We start from the raw sequence: 22153 nt of genomic DNA on the forward strand, positions 1-22153 counted from the left end.
AAGACTACAGACTCACATTTGGTCCATCCTTTCAGGTTTTAAAGGAAGCTTTCCTTAGGGTGTATTTCTCATTGTCAGCAGATGGGTCCTAAATAAGCCTTGTCTTATAGCTGCACGAAGGTAGCTGCAGCAATGACGATTCCTTCTGTAGATGTAATGTGCTACTGTAAACCACAACCTGTAGCAGTGCAGATTGCTCTGGTTTCAAAGCAAGATAAATTGCACAGGTGCTAACCCCAGTTTTCACCCAGTATGTTTTTCATATGTCTATGTGTTTTCCTTAGTGGACCTTCACCACTAGCTAAGCCCCTAATATAGACAAGGTCTAACACTAGTTCTGTTCGGATGCCATCATTGAACAGTTGCTCTTATTGTCTAGAGAAGTAAAGAAGCTAAAATCTTGTGGGATAGACCAGATGGATGTCCTCTGGTGTGATGATATTGTACCATAGGCTGTGTAACAATTTCTTTGGGACCAACCATGGGCTAGAGTCAACAGCTTTCTTATCTTGCAGTCTAAATGAGAATCTAAAATGCCTCGTGCCATCTCTGTCAAGATCTCTAAATCATATAGAAGAATGAGGGCAAGGAGTTGAGAGCTGTTACAGTGTTTGGGTACTGAATCCATTATTCAAATCCCTGTCTCCTCCCAGCTGTCCCTCCTGTTTGAATCTCTACTATGACCATTATATAATCACCTTCAGTTTTGCATTTAGCAGTATTCCCAGTATTGGTTTTCTACTTGGATACCCAATGCAGTGTGATTTAAAATGAACATAAACTTACTGTCTTCCCATGACCTGTACTGATTCTTCTTCTTCCTTCAGTCTGAATAACACCAATTTTTTCAGCTTTGCTTCAAACAGCTCTGCTCCTCTGCATGCATGAAATAAACCAGGCAATACTGAAATCACTTCACTGAGCAGCACATTGCTGCCTTTACACCACTACAAAGGGGGAGACCCTGTTAAACACAACTAGGTAACCCATTCATCGTCAACCTGGTATATCACACTATTGCCCAGAGCTCATTGGTGAATTAAGAGCATTCAGAACAATCACTTTGCTCTCCTGCATTCCCAGAACACAATATTAGGCGTACTCCAAAGGTCCAAGTAAGAAGCCAATGTCCTGCCAAACTGGGCAAGTCGGGGTAAATCACTTGGCAGGAGCAGTTGGTAAGGGAGGGCTTTAGAGATACTAAATACTATTGTAGGGAGATCCTTTGTAAATGCAGAAACAGACAAGATAGAAATTAATGGCTAAGGAAAGAGACTGTAGGAGAGAGAGGGAGCACGAGGCTGGGAGCAGGGTCGTAGAACAGGAAAGGTAGAAAACACTCTTCACCAAAAGAGGTTCCTCTGTGGGGTCACAGGAACGTGCCAAGATCCAGAGTTGCTTATCATTTATTCTAGAAGACATTTCTTACAGTTCAACAGACATTTCTTTTATCTGCCACTTCCTGATGGTGCACAAATCTAACCACTAAGCTGGAGGCTGCACTTGCCAAACTGTTCCATTTTCCAGAACTACGGCAGCATTTTATGGTTTTTCAAAAAGATCTCCAGATTCTTCGCTCCTTCCTTACCCTTCTACGAGATGTGACTGCAGCAGTTAAGAATGAAGGCCAGGTTTTAACCTGGATGCCCTCCGCTCTTTGTGCCTCACTGCTCAGCCTGCTAGGCCTGCTTGTTGCAATGGAGTCTCTAACAAAGCATCTGTTCCCTAAGCCAAAGACCCTCTCTACCCCTCCCCCCACTCCCAAACCTTTCACCAAGGCCTTGCCAAGATTTCTGTCCCACTTTGAGTTTGCCTGCATACCATCATCCAGGGTAGTGCATGTGAATATGTCAGATTGTAAATTCTTGCACCAGGCCCCATGACCTATTTGCTTTTATAGCACTAAGTGCATTGCTCGTGCTTAGCAAATGTTTGCCTTGTGTTTTGAACATAATGTCTAAGAGACCCCCACCCATCAGCCTCCCCAGAAATCCACATCCCAGAGAAAGAACAGTACTTAATACAGAGAGAGGATATCTGTCACTGCTGGGTTTCAGTGCCTTATGCCCTGCATCCTTCAGGTGTACCTGAAAGCTAAGATGTTAGCAGCCTTCAGATCTGCCACGACATAAAGATAGTAGTAGCTTGTAAAGACTCTTCGCTGGACCAACAAGAAAGTGAAGCTTATTGCATCCCAGAATATCCCTGCTTTATTTTCAGGCAGCTCACATGTCTCATCCTCAGGAATTTCTGCACAGAAGAAAGCATCACATCATCTGCACAAATGCCCGGTACTTCCTCTGAGACAGCATAGCAGGAAAACTGACAGAAATATTTTAGCACTCAGCAACATATGGCCCATAACTAACTCCCAAATTCTGCTCCAGGTGGCATCAAGAAGAGCATGGATGGGGAGAGAGGACTGGGGTTTCAGGTTCAGCTTTTCTTATACTGTCAGTGGACATGTCTACATATGCGCTTTAATGTGCATTAGCCTATTTTAATGCACATTAAAGTGTCACTAAAACCATGCTATTTACTTAATGCGCATTAAAATAAGCTAATGTGCATTAAGCATCACTTAACCACCGGCTTTTATACAAGTCCTTCGGGAGTGTGTGGGGGGGGAAAGCCTGCTCTGATTAAAGCGCCCAGAGTGTCTCATGCATCGGCACCCCATGCTTCAGAATGGTGGCGGGGGCACTTTATCTAAAGCTCGTTTGACGAGCTTTAGATAAAGCGCCCCTGCCACCATTTTGAAGTGCGGGGACGCTGATACATAAGATGCAAGGGGCTTATAAGGCACAGCAGTTATGCTCCAGTAGATTTGATTAATCAATTCCGCTCCAACACGCTGTAATTACAGTGCATCAGAGTATCCTCCCTGCTCATGTATAGGCACCCCATGCTGTTTAGTTAATATGCATTAAGACAGGCTAATGTGCATTTTCCTAATACCTCACAATGGAGGGCACCTATACATGAGTGCAGAGTCTGCTTCAATGCGCTGGACTCCCAGTGCGTTGGAGCAGACTAAATTAATCGAGTCTGCTGGACCATGGCAATTGCTGTCTCCTGCATCTTGCTTTAGTTCAAGTCCCCCCACTGCCATTTTGAAGTGTGGGGATGCTGATACAGGAAATGCAGCAGCGCTTTAATTAAAGCAGTTCTTGGCACATATAAGAGTGCCCATAGGTACTAGATTTAATGCCCATTAACGAAAGCGCATTAATACTTGTGTAGATGTGCCCAGTAATGGCTCTCATTCAAAACTCACTGAAGACTAACTGCCTTTGCAGCAAACGCTTTGTAACCTGTTATACAATTCACTTGGAGGTTGCTTTTAAAATGGAAAGCATCACTGCTGGACTGTTTTGTCTCCTATACATATGAATCAGGGAATGGTATACAGTGAATACTTAGGAGCATTATAATTAATTTATACATTTCTCTGGAGCACCTAGGATTTGCTTGGCTATAAATCAGTTCACCAGAATAGACGATCCATAAGTGTGTTCTAGTATCTTTAAGGACAATGTGGAACAATCCAGAGGGGAGCAACAAAATAATTAGAGGTTTAGAAAATGTGGGGCATAAGGAAAGGTTAAAAAAAATGGGATTATTTAATCTAGGAAAGAGAAGCCTGAAGGAGAATTTGAAAGAAGTTCTTCAAATACAAAAAGTATTATTATAGAAAGGATGGTGAGGGATGGTTCTCATTTTCCATTGGGGAATGAACAAGAAGTAATGGGCTTAAACTGCAACAAGAAGTAGGTGATACAAAGGACTTTCTAACCATACCGGTGGTTAAGCCCTGGGGGAAATTACAGAGAGGTTGAGGAAGTCACTGGACGTTTTAAGGTGCTGGCTAGACAAACACTAGCCTAGCTTATTTGGACAAAGGTGACTATACCCTGAGTGGGACTAGATGACCCATCAAAGTTCCTTTCAGTAGTATTTTTCTATATGATTTACAATGACGGGTCATACACAAGTGTGACTAAACTTCAATAGCATTTCTGTGTTCTGCCTGCACAGCTAGGAACATGGTGCTTTTTGGCCGTATAGGAAAAGTGGACAATATTTTTCCTTGTTCCTCAGTAACAAAATATTTGCCTAAATCTACAGTCACATGAGGCCTCTGTTCTCCCTTCCAGCTTGTTCATGTTTGCTTTCCACTTACCCAAGTCATATCCTGGTATAGTACAAAACATGCCAAAGGTGTGTATTAGCCAGCAGTGGTTTCCCAGTAACTTCTCAAGATAGGCACATGCACCAATCTATTGATAGAAAGGAAACAGTGAAAAACCTTAGCAGCACTGAGCTTCAATGTATTTATTCACCTAAGCTCTCAGCTTCAACTACATTTGCTATTTGGATCCAACTGGGGTAGTGATTGAGTTAAAGGAGACTTTGTTTTTAATGCATCTTATTTAACTAGGAAAAATAATTCTCATGTATCCCAACCCCTTTCTTCCATAGAAGGAGGAAGGCAGGGAGGAAGAATGGTCTGTAATTACAGATATGGATGCTTTGCTCTGTTTGCACTGATAGAGGTCTCCCTGTGGAAACAGCGACCACATCACGCCACTGATGTAATATTTATTAACGTGCCATCACTTGCACTCCTGCTCATCTCAGCCCTGACAGTGTCCCTTTAATAATCAGCATTCTACAGGGACAGATCTTTCATTAAATTTGGATAATATTTTATTTTTATGGTATAAAAGGCATTACATTGAACCAGAAAAACAGGTCACTGCCCACAGAGAAAATAGGTAGTTTGTGCCCAGGATGCACCACAAAGATATCACAGAATCCCACCAGCTGGTCGTATATGTATATGTATATGTATGGCTGTAGAAGTACAGTGGATTGCTGGTCTTAAGGTTAAGGCACTGGACTGGAACTTGGGAGATCCAAGTATGTTCCTTAGCTAGACCTTGGAAAAGTTACTTCAGCTCAGATTTGTCTACTCAATACAATGTAGTAATGTTTCAGCGATCCCTGGAAGCAATGTAACTGCATTAGCACATTGCAGAGTGCTGCACTAATGTGCTTATATTGCTTCGGGTATCTAAGCTGTCTTGTCCAGAACTAGCTCAGGTATCCCTCCAAGACACTTCACTGTGCAGTATAGTTGTATTCCCAGGATCCCTATATTCTTAGCCCTTTCTGTCACCCTTAACTTGTCAGGAACCTCAGTGACATCAAGGCTTTATCTGTGAGGTGGTCACTGTAGGATCAGGGCCTTAGAAAGAAAGTTTTCTGGGGTGGTCTTTTATAGTGTGTTCATGTAGTGTGAGAGAGTGCTTATGCTAAGCAAGGCCTAGCATTAAAAACAAGGCACTAAAACTCCCAGAATGCTTCAAGGAGGTTGAGGAGTCAGCGATTGACATTCTGGTAATCACTTTCTGACCCTTAGATGAAAATACTGAACTTCTGACCTTTGAACAATGATAAAAATAGCAGACATGCCGCTTACATTGTTAAGAATAGGAAACTGCATGGCTAAACCGCAATGATGAAAAAACAACCGCATATTATGTCAGTTTTGACATTTTAACCCTGCAAAACCCAGCAAAACATATAGATGAATAATGTATTTAGGTTATAGAAAATTAGCATAAGAAATATAAAGGTCATTAAGGATTAACATAAGAAGTGTAATGATTATAATACAAAGCGTATCACCTGATATTATAATATAGATAAGTTAACTAAATAACCAATAGAAGTAAGAATTAGAAAATGCATATGTATAAGTGTTATCATATATAACTAATAGTAAAGTTATGTTAGATGCCTCACTTCCACCATGGGGACAGTTTTGTATCTTTTGCCTAAAAAAAGATAAGGGACTCCTTTTAAATGAGCTGTTGACCAGTTCTGAGACTACTGAATCAGGCAGCCGCACCTAGCCTCTGGGTTAGAGAGCAAGGGCTTGATTTGGGAACCTCGTGAACCAACAGACCTCCTTTAGTTTATGACTTTGTGAAACAATAAAAGTTTTAAATTGAACAGGTCTGAGCCTGTGCTTAATTCAGTCCTATATAATTCGGCATCGAGCTCCCACATGTAGTATTTAGTGCAGTGGGCCCCATATCTCTGCTGGTGCCTCTAGGCATCATTGTCATATGAATAATAATAAGGGAGTAGATTTTCCCTCAGTTCTGTGAAAGACAAAGAGAAAATACGTACAGCCAGGAAATTCTTCATTGCTATGACCAAGACTGTGTATGCAATCAGGTAGTCCCACGGTCTGAGAATATTCTTGACTGGCTCTAGTAGAAGATTGCTTCCAAACAGCATAAAGTAGAAGCAGGCCACAAGGTAGCCTATACAGAATATACTGATTTGGGTTGTCCCAGTGATAAAGATAAGGCAGAGCACAAACCAGAAGTGATAGCTGAATACAACCATTTTTGCCATATCCAAATAGGACCTATGGGAAAGAAAAGGTAGAACCTTTCCAAAAAGTTAAATCAAAAGTGCACCCTGAATCATAGCTGTACCCCACAGTGCCTATACACCACCTCAATTGAGACTAAATTAGTGAGCACTATGATCCCAAGACCCACTCCTATTGCACACAGCAAGGAATATTTACATTTCATGGATCACTTTATCAGCTAATGAAGTTTAAAATTCAGCTGGGTCATAAATACATTGCTGGCTGCCACAGGGAAGAGAAAAATGCTACTTGGAAACAATTCACACAGGATATACTTCAGTGAAGTACGCTGAAAAGTTTCACTAATGAAGTTAAGCTATAAACCTAATGTGATCTTTTAAGTAAGGTTGGAGTGTTGTAGCTGTGATGTTCCAGGAATTTCTTACGATACCTTTTATTAGGCTGACTATATAGTTGGGATAGGTGTTAGACAGGCTTTCAGGCATCAAGTGCCCTTCCTCATGTCCCTGGTTTTTTGACCAAGGGTTCCTTAACCATCTGTTCTTTGATGTTATGACTAATCATGAGGAGATGAACTTTTATTCAGATGCATTATATTTGGATGTAATAAGTATACTAAGGCAGTTACTTTGCTACATCAGACACATGGAATTTCATTAGACTGACAGAGCTTCGTCAGCGCTGACACAGTGGTGTGTCAACATTGGGTCAATTCATGGTTGGTGTCTTCAAATCAAGATGGGGCACATATCTGGAACATAAGATGTAGCTAAATGCAAGCTACCAGGCTCAAAACAGAAGTAGCTAAGTAAAACAATGGTCTCTGGCCTACAGGAAGTCAGACTACTTAAGCTAATAGTCCCCTCTGGCCTTAAAATTTATGTGTCTGCAAAAGGGCTGAAAATTAAATGCAAAACCCCAGACACAAGCACCCTCAAGGTTTTCAGCTGGACAGGGATTCCAGCCAGGCTCCAGGTCCAATTTCACAGCTTCCCTCTACTTCCATAAAAGCAAGAATTAAAACCTTCTAGCCAAACTTCCTCAACATCCACATCCCTCTTTTCTTTGTCTTATACTTTGCTCAGAGGAAACTTCCCTGATTCCTACCTGCAGCGCACAAAGTTTGGTACAGGGCTGTACTGGTTGAGGGCAGCTGGGTCTAACTCATAACTGATCTCCATGTTATCTCCCGCCTGCATTCTCACATGCAGTTTATTTTCATCTTCAAATACCTGGCACTGGAGGGAAGCTAAAAGCAGAAGCAGGAAGTCATCTGAGAAGATAGAAGAGACAGGAAACCAGCTTCTCAGCATCTTAGGACAAGATTATCCTGATGATGAATATTATGGCAATAATGGTTAGTCTTCAACAGCAGGAATTCCTTTGGTTAAATAAGGATGATTGGTACTTACACAGAAGGAATGTGGCTTCGGGTCTCTTGGCAAAATCAGGTAGATAGAGCCACTTAATGAAGTTGGAATGGACTGACCAGCGAGAGGTTCTCCATGGATAATCTGTTGGCAAGGGGATTATTTTTGTCACACAGGGTTTTTAGCTCATTTCGGAGTTTGTGGCCTCAAAAGGGAAATGACAAATATATGGGCACAAGAACTTTCTCTAGCTAGCATAGGATTAATGCTATTGCTACTACCGATCAGAGAGCTGAACCCAGTGCTGAAGCAGCTAGAATTGGAGCTGGGTCCAGCCCTTGGAGAAATCAATGGGAATCTTTCCGGTGACTTTAGCGTGCATGGAATCAGGCCCTAAAATGTTATGCCCCGCACGCAAGGTCCCACGTTGTGGTAAGTGGTGGCTTTGGCATGAATGGAGTGGGATCAACCTCACTGATCATTCACCCACCTGCACAGTGCTGTATTACCTTTGCAGAAAGCAGGAGGGAAACCAATGCACAGCAAATACTGGAAGGCCAGGATACAGGCAAGGAAACAGCAATATCTTGGCCAAACTTCAGCCATGGCTTTCCTCCGATGGAGCCACAGGAGGTAGATCAGCCAGCAGGCATGGATAAAGGCAAAGAAATCCATACGGCACATTATGACATTAACAGCAGCAAGGAGACACATCTGAAAGAATGGAACCATCCCAGTAAGACATATGGTGGCTTCCTTTGGCACACAGAAAACCTTCCTGCCTAGACCTGGGAAAATTTGGAGGTGGGGAGAGGAGCAAAAAATGTAGACTTGCAAGCACCACAACAGTTTCTGCCAAATTGCCCCTTTTGAAAGAACAAAAACGTTGTGGCCTTAACACATTGTAGGGAGCAAGATATGAAAATTCCTTTTAGTAGGTAGCTGCTGCCAAATGAAATTCCCAGCATGGATTTTGAAGCAGCTGACCCCAAGCTGAGTCCACAATACTGTATTTCTCAGTCTAGAAAGATGAGAATGCAGAAACTATTCCATCTTCAACCTGGTTGGAAAGCCTAAAGAGTTCAGTAACTATACAAATGTGACATCATGGTAATTGCTGTATACACCTGTATAGGGACGGTTTTTCGAGGGGGAAGGAAGATGGACCTCAGTGGAATTGTTCTGATTTATACCAGCAGTGAATTTTTGCCTGTAGTGTTTTGTGTTTTCTGTAGCTTTTATTGCCTGAGTAAGCTACTGCTGAGCCTTGTGTCTGGGGAAGACTATTCCTCTGGTGATATTTTCTTACCTCTAATCCAAATTTGTAAAAACCATAGTTGAAAAAGTACTTGATGCAGCTGAGTAACCCATCATCCAGGTGCTCCCGAGTGACTGACTCAAAAATGCTCCCTGTAATAGGTGGAATCAGCTGGTTTTGAGTCCTGTAGAAGAGCTGGTGGCGATGTACTGTCACTTCCATTGCCATTAATCCCAAAATGGTGAGGTGGTTCTGCAAGGGTAGTGAAATGGCATCAGATGGTAATGGCATCTGAGATGTGACATTGGGTGAGCAGCGTGGCAGGTGAAAGGAAAGGCCACGGTTCCCCCCAGACAGGGATCTGATTTTATTTTCAGCTTTTAAAAACTTGTTCAAACGTTTTTTTAAGTTTACATGTTGACAGTTGTTGACACCGTGCTGTTCTAAAACATTTAATTTAGAAAATTATTATCACATTTTATTTAGAAAATGTAAAATTAAATGTATAGATTTCTCTGCCCCCACTTTTTTTCCTCCATTTTTCAGCCAAAACTAGTTGACAGAAATTAGCAACTGGATTCAGCTGGACTTAGCACCACTCCCTTAGGATTTTTCAGCAAATGAACTATTTGCCAATCCTTCAGCACTAATCCGTGGTTTAATTGCAAGTTACACTTTCCATTTGTGCGCTAGCAGGGTGTTGGTGACTGCCTCTATGAGAATGAACCACGATAAGAATCCTACCTTCAGGCACGGCAAAACGCTGTCATCACACTTTTGGAAGCCTCCGTACCAAACTGCTGGGTCCACAGGCGCCACATACAACACCGATTTCTGCAACAGCTCATCCCGGTTGTCGTGATAGTAGGTTCCATTTTGGTAGAGTCTCTGTGGAGACAAACACGTGTGCCTGGGCACTAACTCCACTAATACGAGGGGAATATAGGCGCCCTAAGACTTCTCCTGCTGTATTTCTGATTTGTTATATATTTATTCCCATTTGCATGCAGAAGTTCATGCATATCAAAATAGAACAGAAGCCATATCACTCAGAGTCTCTGGTAAACCGGGATGAGTTCCTATACCAGAAATTTCATTTCCAGATTCCTGTTTCTTCCTTGGAAAAGACTCTTGTATGCCTAGCTATCATTTTTAAGCCTTATAAGCTGAGTGACAGCTCGTGTCTGGAGCATATGAAGTAACAAGAGAAGGAAAGTATGAGAGTAAGGGTGAGTTTGCCAGGGGTCATAAGGATTCTTCCTTGCTCTGGACCTTTCATCTGCTTAGAGCTCTGGTACAAAGAGGCAGCCGCCCGTTTGAGATTGTAGCAGGGTGACGGTTCCCTGATGGGCAGTAGGAGCTAGGGCCCAGCTCATTCAGTTCCATGATGTGGCCTCTCAAGCTTTTGGGAGTGGATGAAGATGAAGGAAAGACCAGAAGCAGGTGCTAAGGGAGAGGAAGCACTCCTGGGACAGAGTAGTACTTGGCTTTGGGGAGGGGAGCCAATTTACTGCTCCTTCAAAGTGCCAAGTTCAGGCAAGGCCTGGCCTTCTTCCACCCAGGCAGACAGACTGGGAGCAGGACTGGATCCTGGCTGGGGGCAGCCTGCATAGTCCAGGGAGGACTGTGCTCCAGAGCTAAAAGGAAAAGCCTGCTGAGGAGACAGAGTGGCTGGGCTGGGGGCTCTGGAAATGCTGAACATGGGGGAAGGAGCCTGGGGGATAGGGGTGCTAGGACTGGGAATGTAACTCCGTGAAGGAGAGCTGAGAAGATGTTGACTCTTGAGGGGAGGAAAGCTTATGGCTGGGACCACAACCCAGGAGGGGCAGTTGTGACTTGGAGAGCTGATTTACCTGACTAAATCAAGAGAGAAACTGAGGCAAAGTGCCCACGATTGAGGGTGTGTCCCCAAGGGTCCCAGTCGGAGGGACATGACTTCTTTTGTATGCACACTCATTGATAGGAGTCTCTCTCTGCGTCCTTACAGTACTTATATCGGTCACACATGTTCATCAAACAACAGGACTTCTACATCGATAGAATACAGATTCAAGTATAAAAAAGATTACTAGATTTTAGGCCAATTTTTCACACACTTTCAAGGCATATCTGCACATTGCTGTAGAAATGCCAAATTAGGTGCATAATTGCAAGTATCATTTTCACAAGTAGCTTTGCACCTAAACAATTTGGAAATCTAGTCTTGATTCTTCATAGGTGGTGATTCATACTAAATAACTCTGAAATTTAGAGAGTTAATCATGTTCACTAAGTTTTAAAGAGAGTGGAGTTTTCTCCAGACTTTAGCGTTAAGGTCCTGATCCTGGAAACTTTTGTGAACATGACTAACCTCATGTATGTTGTTAGTCAGTGCATCTCCTTGTGTGTAAAGTTAACCATATGCCTAAGTGTTTGCAGAATAGGGACCTGCGGGCTTTACAACACTCACCTCTGTGCAGTTTGAGGAGTATTCATGTGGTTTGACAAACTTCAGCTGGTACATCATTCTACAGATAACCATCACAGAGGACCAAATTGTGCAGATTCGTGATGCATGAGGCCGGAGCTTGGGATATGGCAGGGCAAACACCCAGAGGATGAAAAAAGGATAACTCATCATAGACACCTAAATAATTTTGGGGGGGGGGAAGCAGAATTGTTTTATTACAATTTCCCTTTTTTTAGTGTGTTTGTGGATTCAGAGATTCAGTTTGTAATACTGCAATGTGGTATTGTAGTATTGAACAATGCAACATCGGATAACAACCATAAAAACAAAAGTAAGAAACTACTTTTAGGTAAAAATATGTCCTGACAGGTTTGGGCAGTTGCTGACTGCTGGGCAGAAAGAAAAAGATTTTCCTTCATTTAGCTTCTTATGTGGCTTCTTCATTTGGCTTATGTAAGTAATATGTTTTTATTGAAATTTCTGTCTTATCCATATTTATTGATTGCTTTTACAAGGAACTAAATAACACTTAAGTTCCTGTTATGCAATATATCAATTTCCTACATCTATAAAATAAAATGGCTATGTGACAGTTGTCAAAGACAGTAAATGAAGCTGCGCTCACATGCATGGTAAGGCATGGCATGCTGCATACAGATTACACATGCATATTTTTTTATGTAGATCATTTATTTAAACATGGACCTTAACATAACCAAACATGGATGATTTGCCTGACAGTTTTGTCTAGGTTCTGTCTAAATGGCTGTTTGCCTGTGTATTTATCACATTTGTGCAGACAGCTATGAAATCCTGGGCCTGGATGACATAGCCACCTGAATTTCCCCTGAGGTTTATTCTGGTATTGCAGGGAGGAAAAGAAACCCTTAGCTTCAGTAATCAAGAAGGAAACTTTGTAGGCTGTTGTGTTCTGATATAAGCCATATCACATCATCATAAAATGTCTAAAACAAGTCACAAAGAGGCCCTTCTTCCTTGCACCTCTATCCTGGTTCCAAACACACACATAATAGCCTCTTCTGGATGAAAAGGCTTCTAAGAGGCAGGGAAGAAGCAAAGCCATGACTTTGTATGCTCCACCACAGCTGTAGAAAGATGTTCAGTTTGGACTACCTGCAGAATATACCTTGTAAACAGTGGGGAAACAAGCCTCATCTTTGTCGCACTGTAGTTGCATAAGCTGAAATTACAGGTGCTGAGTGACATGCAGCTCCCTACTGTAATTCATGGTGTTTTGCAGGAAGCACCATGAGTTAGTGTTCCCCTCAACCCAACAGATGTTCACTGTTGAGTCCAGAGGTTCGGGGATTGAGCTCCAGTTCAAGCTGCATGTCTGAAGCCTCTCTCCCCTTGTCCTAGCCCTCCCTCCCCCCTCCCCCCTGCTGTGGCGATTGGAGCCCCCCACCCTCCAGCACAGGCTGAGCAAACCCCAGACCAAGCTCCCTTGTCCCCCTCCCATTCTGAAGACAGCACCAGGGGCATGGCCGAGCTTTATCAGCTCAGTCCTGCTCCCAGCACGCACTGTCAGACATTAATGATGGTTCTCCATTTTGAAGCACCTTCATCTGAACCCTCATGTAATGAAGGCTCAGATTGTCACACAATTCAGCGCTTAATAAGTGCTGTGCAGCCATGGGGCATGGCTAGAGCACTTTCACAGGGCCAGTCGCACGACAAATGTAACTTCTGTCTGTGCCCAACAGATCAGGCCCAAAACATTAACACAATTGGCCACAGCTGCTATTTTAGGAGTAATCTCAGTCTCTTGCAACACTGGGGAAAAAATGTTATGTTTCAGTTCCTAGTGCTTCTCTCTGACCTCCTCAAGAGAGATCCAGATGATCCAAATGGACACAATTTTAAGGATGTGCAGCTCCAGGATCCTCCATCCTAACACCTGAATTTCACGAACCATCTCCAAAAGCTTCAGGAGACAGGAAGCTGACTTGTCAATCACCAGTGTCCAGTTACTAGTCCTTTCCCCTAAGAAAAAAAGTGTTAGGTTAGTACTTTAAAATAACCTTTAAGAATTGACAGAAACAGAAATAGGGATTTTCTGCTGTGTTTATGGCTTTGACTAATGGGCTGTGTTATCATCTTTCATGTCAGGAGAAAGGAAAAGTGGCATAAGAACAGTGTTGTTGTAGAAGTTAATGAAAGGCAAGAAACAGGATTAAAGCAGGTAACATCAGTTTTATATGTAGAAAACTTTTCATGTGGCTTTGTTTTTATGATTCATTTTTATGAAAGCCAGGTGTTACATAGCTGTGAATCCCAATTCTTTGACCATTTCTACTAAGCCTAAACCAGGGAACACATACAGAACAGAGATTGTATTTAGGGACTTGATACAGAAAAGTTATAATTTACTCACTATGCTTCATAACTGGACACCCACTCTACTACACAGGTTCCTTCAGCCCTTGCAAAAGGGACAAGGACTGAAACTATAGGCATCACCTAGACTACTCTGCTCCTGCCTACAGTGTGCTCCACTTATGTGCATGTGGGTAAGTATACAATTCACTTAAACTGCATAACATGATGCCAGTCCTTATTCTTTGGCCTGTTGCTTGTATTGTTAAGTAACAACAGTGATCTTCGTATTGGGTATGAGCATAAGCTGCCTAAATGCATAGAAACTCGACCCTGTTGTCATTTGTAATGTATTCAACAGAATTAACTCAGTTCACAGCTGACAATTTCAAGGCTGGTATTGGAGGCCTTGGGCTCTGAGAAACCAGGGTAGTTAATTATCGTCACACTGAATTGGGATGAGTGCACACTCTGGAGAAGCACATAACCTATTTCAGGTCCAGGGACTTAAAGGGTGTGATAACTCCAATCCTTGAAGTCACCTCTGAGGGCATGCCTAATCTTAACCCAAATCCTTATGCAGGCTATCATCCACAAACAACACCCTCAAACACAGGCCTGTTTGTGCTTTGAAGCCATGCCTTCTTGCTCAAGTAATGTTATAGTGAAAGCCTGAGCTGTGCTTCAGGTCTCCTCAAAGTGCACCCTCGTTGCAGTTAGTCTATATCCCTCGGACACTGATAGCCTCCCCTCAGTTCTCCTGAAGGACAGACAGCTTGTCCAACAACCACCCGGAGATGAAATCTCAGCACAAGGAAACAGGAGATATGCCCGCAGGACACAGGGGTTAGGAAACAGTGAAGACACAGTAAAGGGTAGGATTTTGGTGTGGGAGCACTCAGGCTCAGTCTAGGCTAACCCGAGTGCCCAAGCCCAGGTTCCCGCCACTCTCGACTAACTGGGCAATGTGGATTTATTTTCAGGAGTTACCTATAAACCATATCACAGAACCTTCTCCACGTTTAAACAAACAAGGGAACAAAATTCAACTAATGCTCCAAGGAGCTTCAATTAATCACCTGATTTCTCCGACTGACCCTCTCTCATGGCGTCTTCATCCACTGTTGCATTGCCTGTTTTATCCAAGCTGGTTTGAGTTTCACCAGGCGGTTCGTTGGCTGCCACACTGTAATGAACAGAAAAAAAGGCAAGTGTCAGCCAGCAGACTGCTCTTTCAGCCAGTTGAATTAAAGTCAGGCCAGCTATACCAATTGGGATCTATATAAAATCACCTGCTGCTAAACCAAAAGGGAGAACAGACTACTAAGTGGAGATAAACTATATTTTAATCAAAAGTATTTATCAATACTTTTTAAAGTGCTCTAAGTAGCCTTCCTCTGCTCATGCTAAAATCAGTGATAAAGCTCCCTTTGACTTTGATGGACAGCATTAGACCTGTGCAGAATGCTTTTGAAAATCCCATATTACCTGTTTTTAAATTACTGTCCTGTGGTGAGAACCAACTAAAGCAAATGCGTTCACATTGAGCCATAAAAAAATACAGTCTTGGTCTCTTATTTGGATTAAGTGTTCCCACAGTGTCAAATCGTTAAGAAGCAATATTCCATTCAAGGAGCTGTGGAGAACTTATTCAAACAAATCAACTGACTCCTAATGAAAACTATAGATCTTTGTCTTCCAGTTATCAAAAGCAAAATAGACTTCAGTGAAAATGTACAAAGAAATATCATCCTCTAGAACATCATGCTCACCCTTTCTGCAGTTTCACAATACTTTCTTTAAGCCTGAAAAAAAAAATAATACCAAGATATTTTTCTGGTTTTCTATAAATGCTAACAAAAACTCCTTACAGATTTATAGTTTCTTTCTTACTAGCAGGCCACAAAGTGATTTTACAAATGATGGATAGCCACATGCATTCAATATCCATGACGACAGCATTAGAAAAGATCATTCACTCTACCTGGTTATTAGCAAGGATGAAACAAAGTGGAGGGGCTACAAGGCGGGAGGGCTGCAATCCACCTGCCCCCTCTTAATGGGCCCTAGGCAAACAAACTCATGGGCCCGGGGCCAGTCAAGACCCCCCTCCCCAGATGAGGCGAGTGGAGGGGAGGAGAGGGCCATTTGCACTGCCACTGTGGGGGGAAGGACCAGGATCCTAGGCATGTGCCTAGTTTCCCTATGCATTAATCTGGCCCTGCTGCTGGAGCATGATAATAACCGTACTCCAGCAGCCTCCAGCATCTCGTGTATCAGTAGTGTCCCTGTGCTTAAAATGACAGCAGGAGCACTTTAAAGCTCACTCTAATTAATGCATCCCCCCACACACACCCAGTGCTCCCAGAGCATGTGTATAAATGCCCCCTGAGCCCTAAGTAACATCAAATTAATGGTTGGTGTAGCTATAAAGAGGACATTTGACAAAAATCCAAGACAAGAAGTGGACTCACATGTCTGCTAGAAGATGCACATTCGTTTCAGTTTTCTTTTTACTAGGAAGGAAATATAACAGAACCTCAGTTAATGTTCTTAGCAAATGGAAGGCAGGAGCTACCTAAACCTCCCGTGGTTAACATTTTTTGCATGCATAAATTAGACATGCTGTTATGCTCCAATTTGAAATGATGTTGTGTGTGTGTGTGTGTGTGTGTGTGTGTGTGTGTGTGTCAGAAGACTAATAAATGCTCATGCAAATATATAAAATAGCCATTTTTGTAACCATTTATACTGTTAGAGACATCTTCATGTGTTTCAAAGCTAAGTGATGCATGGGTTGGTTTACAGTACCTCCCCAGAGTAAATGCATCCCCGGGAACATTGCGTAGGTCAGTGATCTTCAGAAAATCTTTATGAAAATAGTGCAGCTGCAGGATGCAGGCCAAGAGGAAAGCTGATGGAAGCAGAATCTTAGCAAACAGTTCCACTGTGTCAAATTTTTCCAGACCCAGATCTTTTAACCTGGCCAATAAAAGGGAGAAAGGCTTTATGCATAGAATATGAGGTAGCTGATTACATGGAGCACTGCAGTACTGTATTTCTCACTGTAGTAGAGTGGCTGTTTTAAGCAAGGTCATCCTTCATTATGCCTTTGACACATGGACAAGTCATGCTGTTTCCTAGATCTGAGGCTGACAGCATAGTGTCTCTGTCACAGGTTTCCTTAAGTCAGTCATGGGCTACTGGCATCACAATGGCTAGCAGACACATCCTTTTAACTTGAATTCACATAAAGAATCCCCTTATCTTCTTCCAGCCCTTGATCTTATTCCCAAGGTTCCTTCCTCTTGTCGCCATTTCTCTAACCACAGGAAAGATCCAAGACCCATGTTGTAAAGGGAATGACTGCTACTGATTTTTGAAAAGCCACACTATCTGGCTACTATTACTAGAAAAACCCTCAAACATTTTAACAAAACAATGTATGGTAACTTGCCAGAAAAGCTGGCCCTTCTGTTGCAGTAGTTTGGATCTGAAATCAGGGATAGTTACCAAAAGATTTTGAAAAAAACCTGATGAATCCTGCAGACTGTGCTGGGGTTTGTATTCCAGCAAGTCACCCCTTTGTGGTTTGGGTCTGTACTCCATATCCTGCTGTCTTAGCCATGCTACTGAAAATAGAGAAAATGCTGAGAGCTCTATTCTTGTACACATTGCACCAAGGGAATAAAATAATGCGGCCTCACAGTACTGTTAATCTTCCAAATGGTGAAAATGTATCAAGCCTCCTCAAAAAAGTGCTAAGACCTCTGGCTTTCATTGAAATCTAAGGAGACACTCAACATCTTGGCTGGGATGATTTAGTCAGGGATGATCCTGTCTTGAGCAGGAGGCCGGACTATATGATTTCCTGAGGTCTCTTCCAGCCCTACTTCCCTATGATCTTGCTGGTCCTTTCATTGTGGTGTGCTCACAGTCATTAACTAATAAAATGCAATCCTAGGCAGACCACAAGACTCTCCTTCCTTCTTTAGGAATTTAGGAGCTGATCCAATGCTTCCTGAAGTTAAGGGAGTTTTTTTCCATTGATTTTCCTGAGCTTTGGATCCTTCCATGAGGGAGAGGAAGAGTTGATGATGGTTTGTTGATGGGGAGTTGTTTATTTAAATGAGGTCTGTGGAGTCATGGGGTGGGAATTAATGATACTTTAATTGGTGATAGTGTAATATATGTACAGACCCTTTACAGATAGGCCTCTGGTCCTGCACCACTCTGGCCTGCCACTACAGGGCATGCTAGAAAAGTGGGCCTGGTTTAAAAGTCCTTTCTCCCTCCTGGCAGCAAAGCTTTGAAAGGAGTGGTAGCTGCTGATGGATTACTCGGCACAGACCTAGGAAGCTGGCCCAGATACATGAGGCAGAGGGCTGGCTGAAGAAGAAACCCTTGGGCCTGGGCATTTATCTGTGGCTTTGTCTAGAGTTTAATTTGCCTGAGGGAAGGAGGTGACTAGGGCTGGGGCTTCTTGTTGAGGAAAAAAGGAAGTCTTATTCTGCAAGATTTCCAGGAGGATCATTTAAAAACATAATAGAGTCCTTACCTCTCTTCTGACACTGCCAAGGTCAGGAGAAGAAAGCCAGAAGTGGATTGAAACTGGAAGACATAGACGACAATGAGCACTACCATGGAATAGGAGACAACAGCGAGCCAGAAGCCCTTCAGGATTCGTCTCCACCACTCATAGTGAATCTGAAACCAAATGCATCTCAGGTTAGATACAGTTCAGTCTGTAATGCTGTCTAAAACTGTCTACTGACTGAACCGGGGTCAAAAACCCTGTGCTACCCAAAGCCCCAGACTCAAGGGCTTCTCTTGATGAGTGAAGGAAACTGGGATGTATGTGTGAGTAAATTCTTAGAGTTCTTAAGATATCTGACTTGGTGTTGAGGGTATCTGTGGCTTCCCAACAAAATTAGGACCTGTTTCTCTTGAGACTTTCTCTTCAACTGGAATTGAATTTTAGCCATGCCAGACAGTTCAGGAAGGCCAAAACATGGTCCAGCAGTCATACTGAGATAGTCAAATGCTAACACGGAATGAAAACCCAAAGGAGCAAACCTGGGAGCAAACTTCCCAGGAGCAAACTGGGAACTTGATTAATCTGTGGCAGACTATTGCTTTCTTTTAATTTCCCCTTTAACATTGCGTCCAATAACCCATTACCTGATACAAAGTCACGCAGAGCAAGAAGAGCAGAACGTAGAGAATTTTGTACACAACAACTTTGCCACTGAAGCTCACAACGAAAAACATGGCAGTGCAGAAGTAGATCCAGTATTTAACCAGAATTCCCTTAAGCAGAGAGCCAAAGAGTTCTAGCAGAAAATTATTTGGCTTATTTCCTTCTGTAATAAGAGGAATTGAAATCTATCAGGGGTGATGCAAGTAGTTATTTGGTTACTGTATCATTGTAGTAGCTTTATTATAATAAAATGTCTTGCCTAGTATGTTTAACATCCTGTGTTAAAGCAAATCACAAAGCTTTGGCTGATAATATGGATGTTGAAGGAATGGTGAAGTCCCATAAAATGTCCAGTACTTTTCGACATAAGGTAACTTACTTTTTTATTGAATGGGTGGCCCTCCTTGCCCTACTGCCACCTACCCCTAAGTCTTCGGTAGAGGTTAGCTGCCTGTGGTCAAGATAGGGGGAGAGGAAGCATTTTGAAGACACAAAGGCATGTTTTTGTCTTTAGAAACAATACCTTTAGGGATGGGGTGATTAATGTAATCCTTTCTACGCCTATCTAGCTCTAAAATAGACAGTGATACAATGGCACGATGAGAAGCTCTAGCAGAAGCTCTTTATTTCCCCAGGTCTACTGAGTGCATTGGTACACACTCCTCCCCAAACTCACCTGTTGCCCATGCTTTCCTGTGTGAAACTTGTGAAAAAATTAAAGTTGTCAGGAAAGATTTGAAATGCTTATCAGGCTGCAAATAAATGGCTGCTCAGTGTACAAATAATGTAGCTAATTTCCACATGCAGTTATCACAACTGCAAGAGCAAACTGGGTAGCTGTCTGTGCAAATTAGCTTTAAACCTGCACACACCTTAGCATGAATAAGCTTTATGAAAAGCTGACCCCCAGTTATTTAACAAGAAATCTTAATATACAAAGAAATCCTTTTTAGTAAAGGTGACACTTAAATACCTTGGTGATGGAGAGCTATAGAGCCATGAGTGAGTGCTGTGTCAGGGTGATCTGTGAGTAAATATTACATTTGCTTACCCGTCTCATTCACTGCCACTTCTTTGAGAGGGTCTTGCTTCTCCTTCGAACGTCTTTCGATTATATGCTGCTTTAGCAATAGCCAGAACGTGAATGCATATGAGATCTGCAAGGAAACCATACTTGTGCCTTATTTTTTTTTCATGGAAAGAAACCACAAAGGAATGCAAATAATTCCTCTCTCTACCTTGCTCATTTTGCTAATCGCTAGGAATCAAGGTCTCTAAGTCTAAGGCAAAAAGTCAAAGCAGAATGTAAAAAGGAAGGCTGGCCCAATGCCTGGATTTAATATATGTTTAAATGACCGTTACAGAAGATGTGAGTTTTGGTTGAAAGTTTTTTGGAGGCAGAGCTATGGTGTATATTGATACAACTTTTAACACACTGATATCCCAGGCACTACTAGAACACAAGTGGAGGATCAGAATTCACAAACCCAGTGTTTAATTTGAACACTATTGTTCTATTTTTTGCTAAACAGTGAATTTATCTTGAAGAAGGGGCAAAACCATCACCAAATGCTCATTCTTTCTAACCTCTGGTTTACCCTCTCTACAATTCCTCATATGCAGTAAATTAATCTTGTTATGGAAGACATATCAATTCATAGCTATTCTGCCTCCTTTTGTCTTCCTTACCAGTACTTGATCCTAACCATTTGCCCAAAACTCCAGGGCCTCTCTAACCAAGCCAAATTTAACCAATTCAGTACTGAACCATCCTCAGCAAGTTTAATAATTAGAGATAAGTCTGGGGTCTCCCCAAACTTTGGCCTCAGATCTGAGCTGGCCTCCATCTGTACAATGAACTGAAGCAAACCTCAAACTCAAACACCCTGAAAGTGTGGTTAAGTCCAGATAGAAATCTGTATTCAAATTTTGCAGTTTTGAAATGGATATGAATACATGTGGTACTGAAGTCCAAGCAAAGTAAACCACTGTGTCAAGCCTCTTCTCCCATAACCACTTCCTCAAAGCTGTTTAATTGAGTAAACCCCTGGCAACTCTCTCTGCCCTTTCTTTGTGTCTCATGTGGTTTTTGACCAGTGTCTTTAAAAATCTTTCCCAAAATGGAGGTGCAATTTACAGCGTAGATCATCTTGACTCGTTTTTTGAAGCCCTGTGTATTACCTAGCCTTGCAATTAAATGAGAAGCACTGAGTCCTTACCTTAGCAGCAAGGTGCAAACATGGCAGTGAGTACGGTTTTAAGTCAAAGTCAATGAGCACAGAGGTTGAAATTCCAGGAAAGACTTCTTCCTGAGAAATATTTAATCCTACAAAGAAACTGAGGACCAGCAGGATATTCCCATAGGTGACAAGGAATGGAGAGCTATACATGGCATAAAGTCGACGGTCACGAGCCATCCAAATGATACAAGCCCAGATAAGGAGAACAAAAGTCAGCCAGCTGAGATGGGTGATACTCCAAACCTTCAAACAGACAGACAATTTATGGGAAGAAATGCTGCTGTCCAAACCTTAATGAAACTAAACTTAAGTAGAGTGGAAAAGTAAAGACTTCAGACTGTAGTTTTCCACCCAGCAGTTGCATTTACAGCTGACTGCAACTTCTGAAGTGAAGATACTTATATTTTGCTTCCTTGTATTGCATAGCTGGGCAGCCAATAGCTCAATATACACACAGATACAGGTTCTCTATACCTAGAAAAGATAAATGCCCATTGCCATGCAAAAACTGGGCACAAAACTGAAAGCATGTTTAAGTTCGCTGCAAGTGTGGCCCAAAGCATTCTAGCAGTGTACTAATGCACATAGGACTGTTTAATAAATATGCTTTTCAGCATAAAACTCTAGTCAAGTCAAAGCAGTTGGAGGACATTCTTAGAACGTGTTCTAAACATGGCCTTGGTCTGAAGTCCTATGTACCAGATCAGGATCCATCCACTACTGTAACGCTCCTTACGAAAATTCTGCTCTGCAACTATCTTGTTGCCCATTTCTGAATGTGTTGCCCATCCTGCATTCACCATATGCAGAACTTTCACTGATCTGTAGAATATTAAGATTTGCCCCACAGGAAAGCAGTAGCATCTTTGTTTCTTACATGGGTT

The 22153-nt window shown here is 42.3% G+C and overlaps 1 protein-coding gene and 1 long non-coding RNA gene across 2 annotated transcripts in view; one reads left to right on the plus strand and one right to left on the minus strand.

Annotated features, from left to right (window-relative positions):
- The window catches only part of LOC149856741 (piezo-type mechanosensitive ion channel component 2-like), a 55113-nt gene that overhangs the window by 26419 nt on the left and 6541 nt on the right, over positions 1–22153 (minus strand). Inside the window, exons 11-29 of the mRNA XM_090020510.1 lie at positions 21249–21512; positions 20081–20186; positions 19011–19192; positions 18388–18536; positions 16641–16811; positions 16304–16345; positions 15602–15634; positions 14909–15015; positions 13333–13496; positions 11493–11669; positions 9788–9931; positions 9095–9295; positions 8295–8499; positions 7828–7929; positions 7523–7688; positions 6202–6445; positions 4184–4280; positions 2088–2250; positions 787–876 (exon numbers count right to left, since the gene is read on the minus strand). Of these exons, the coding sequence (XP_089876636.1) occupies positions 787–876; positions 2088–2250; positions 4184–4280; positions 6202–6445; positions 7523–7688; positions 7828–7929; positions 8295–8499; positions 9095–9295; positions 9788–9931; positions 11493–11669; positions 13333–13496; positions 14909–15015; positions 15602–15634; positions 16304–16345; positions 16641–16811; positions 18388–18536; positions 19011–19192; positions 20081–20186; positions 21249–21512 (2807 nt within the window). The remainder of the gene's footprint in view (positions 1–786; positions 877–2087; positions 2251–4183; positions 4281–6201; positions 6446–7522; positions 7689–7827; positions 7930–8294; positions 8500–9094; positions 9296–9787; positions 9932–11492; positions 11670–13332; positions 13497–14908; positions 15016–15601; positions 15635–16303; positions 16346–16640; positions 16812–18387; positions 18537–19010; positions 19193–20080; positions 20187–21248; positions 21513–22153) is intronic.
- Positions 13529–22153, plus strand: part of LOC149856742 (uncharacterized) — a 31907-nt gene continuing 23282 nt past the window's right edge. Inside the window, exons 1-2 of the long non-coding RNA XR_016438331.1 lie at positions 13529–13695; positions 13924–14023. This is a non-coding gene — a long non-coding RNA (uncharacterized LOC149856742). The remainder of the gene's footprint in view (positions 13696–13923; positions 14024–22153) is intronic.

This window comes from Crocodylus siamensis, chromosome 10 (assembly GCF_052110815.1).
Source record: "Crocodylus siamensis isolate JL-2025a chromosome 10, ASM5211081v1, whole genome shotgun sequence".
In the NCBI taxonomy this organism is placed as follows: Eukaryota; Metazoa; Chordata; order Crocodylia; family Crocodylidae; genus Crocodylus; species Crocodylus siamensis.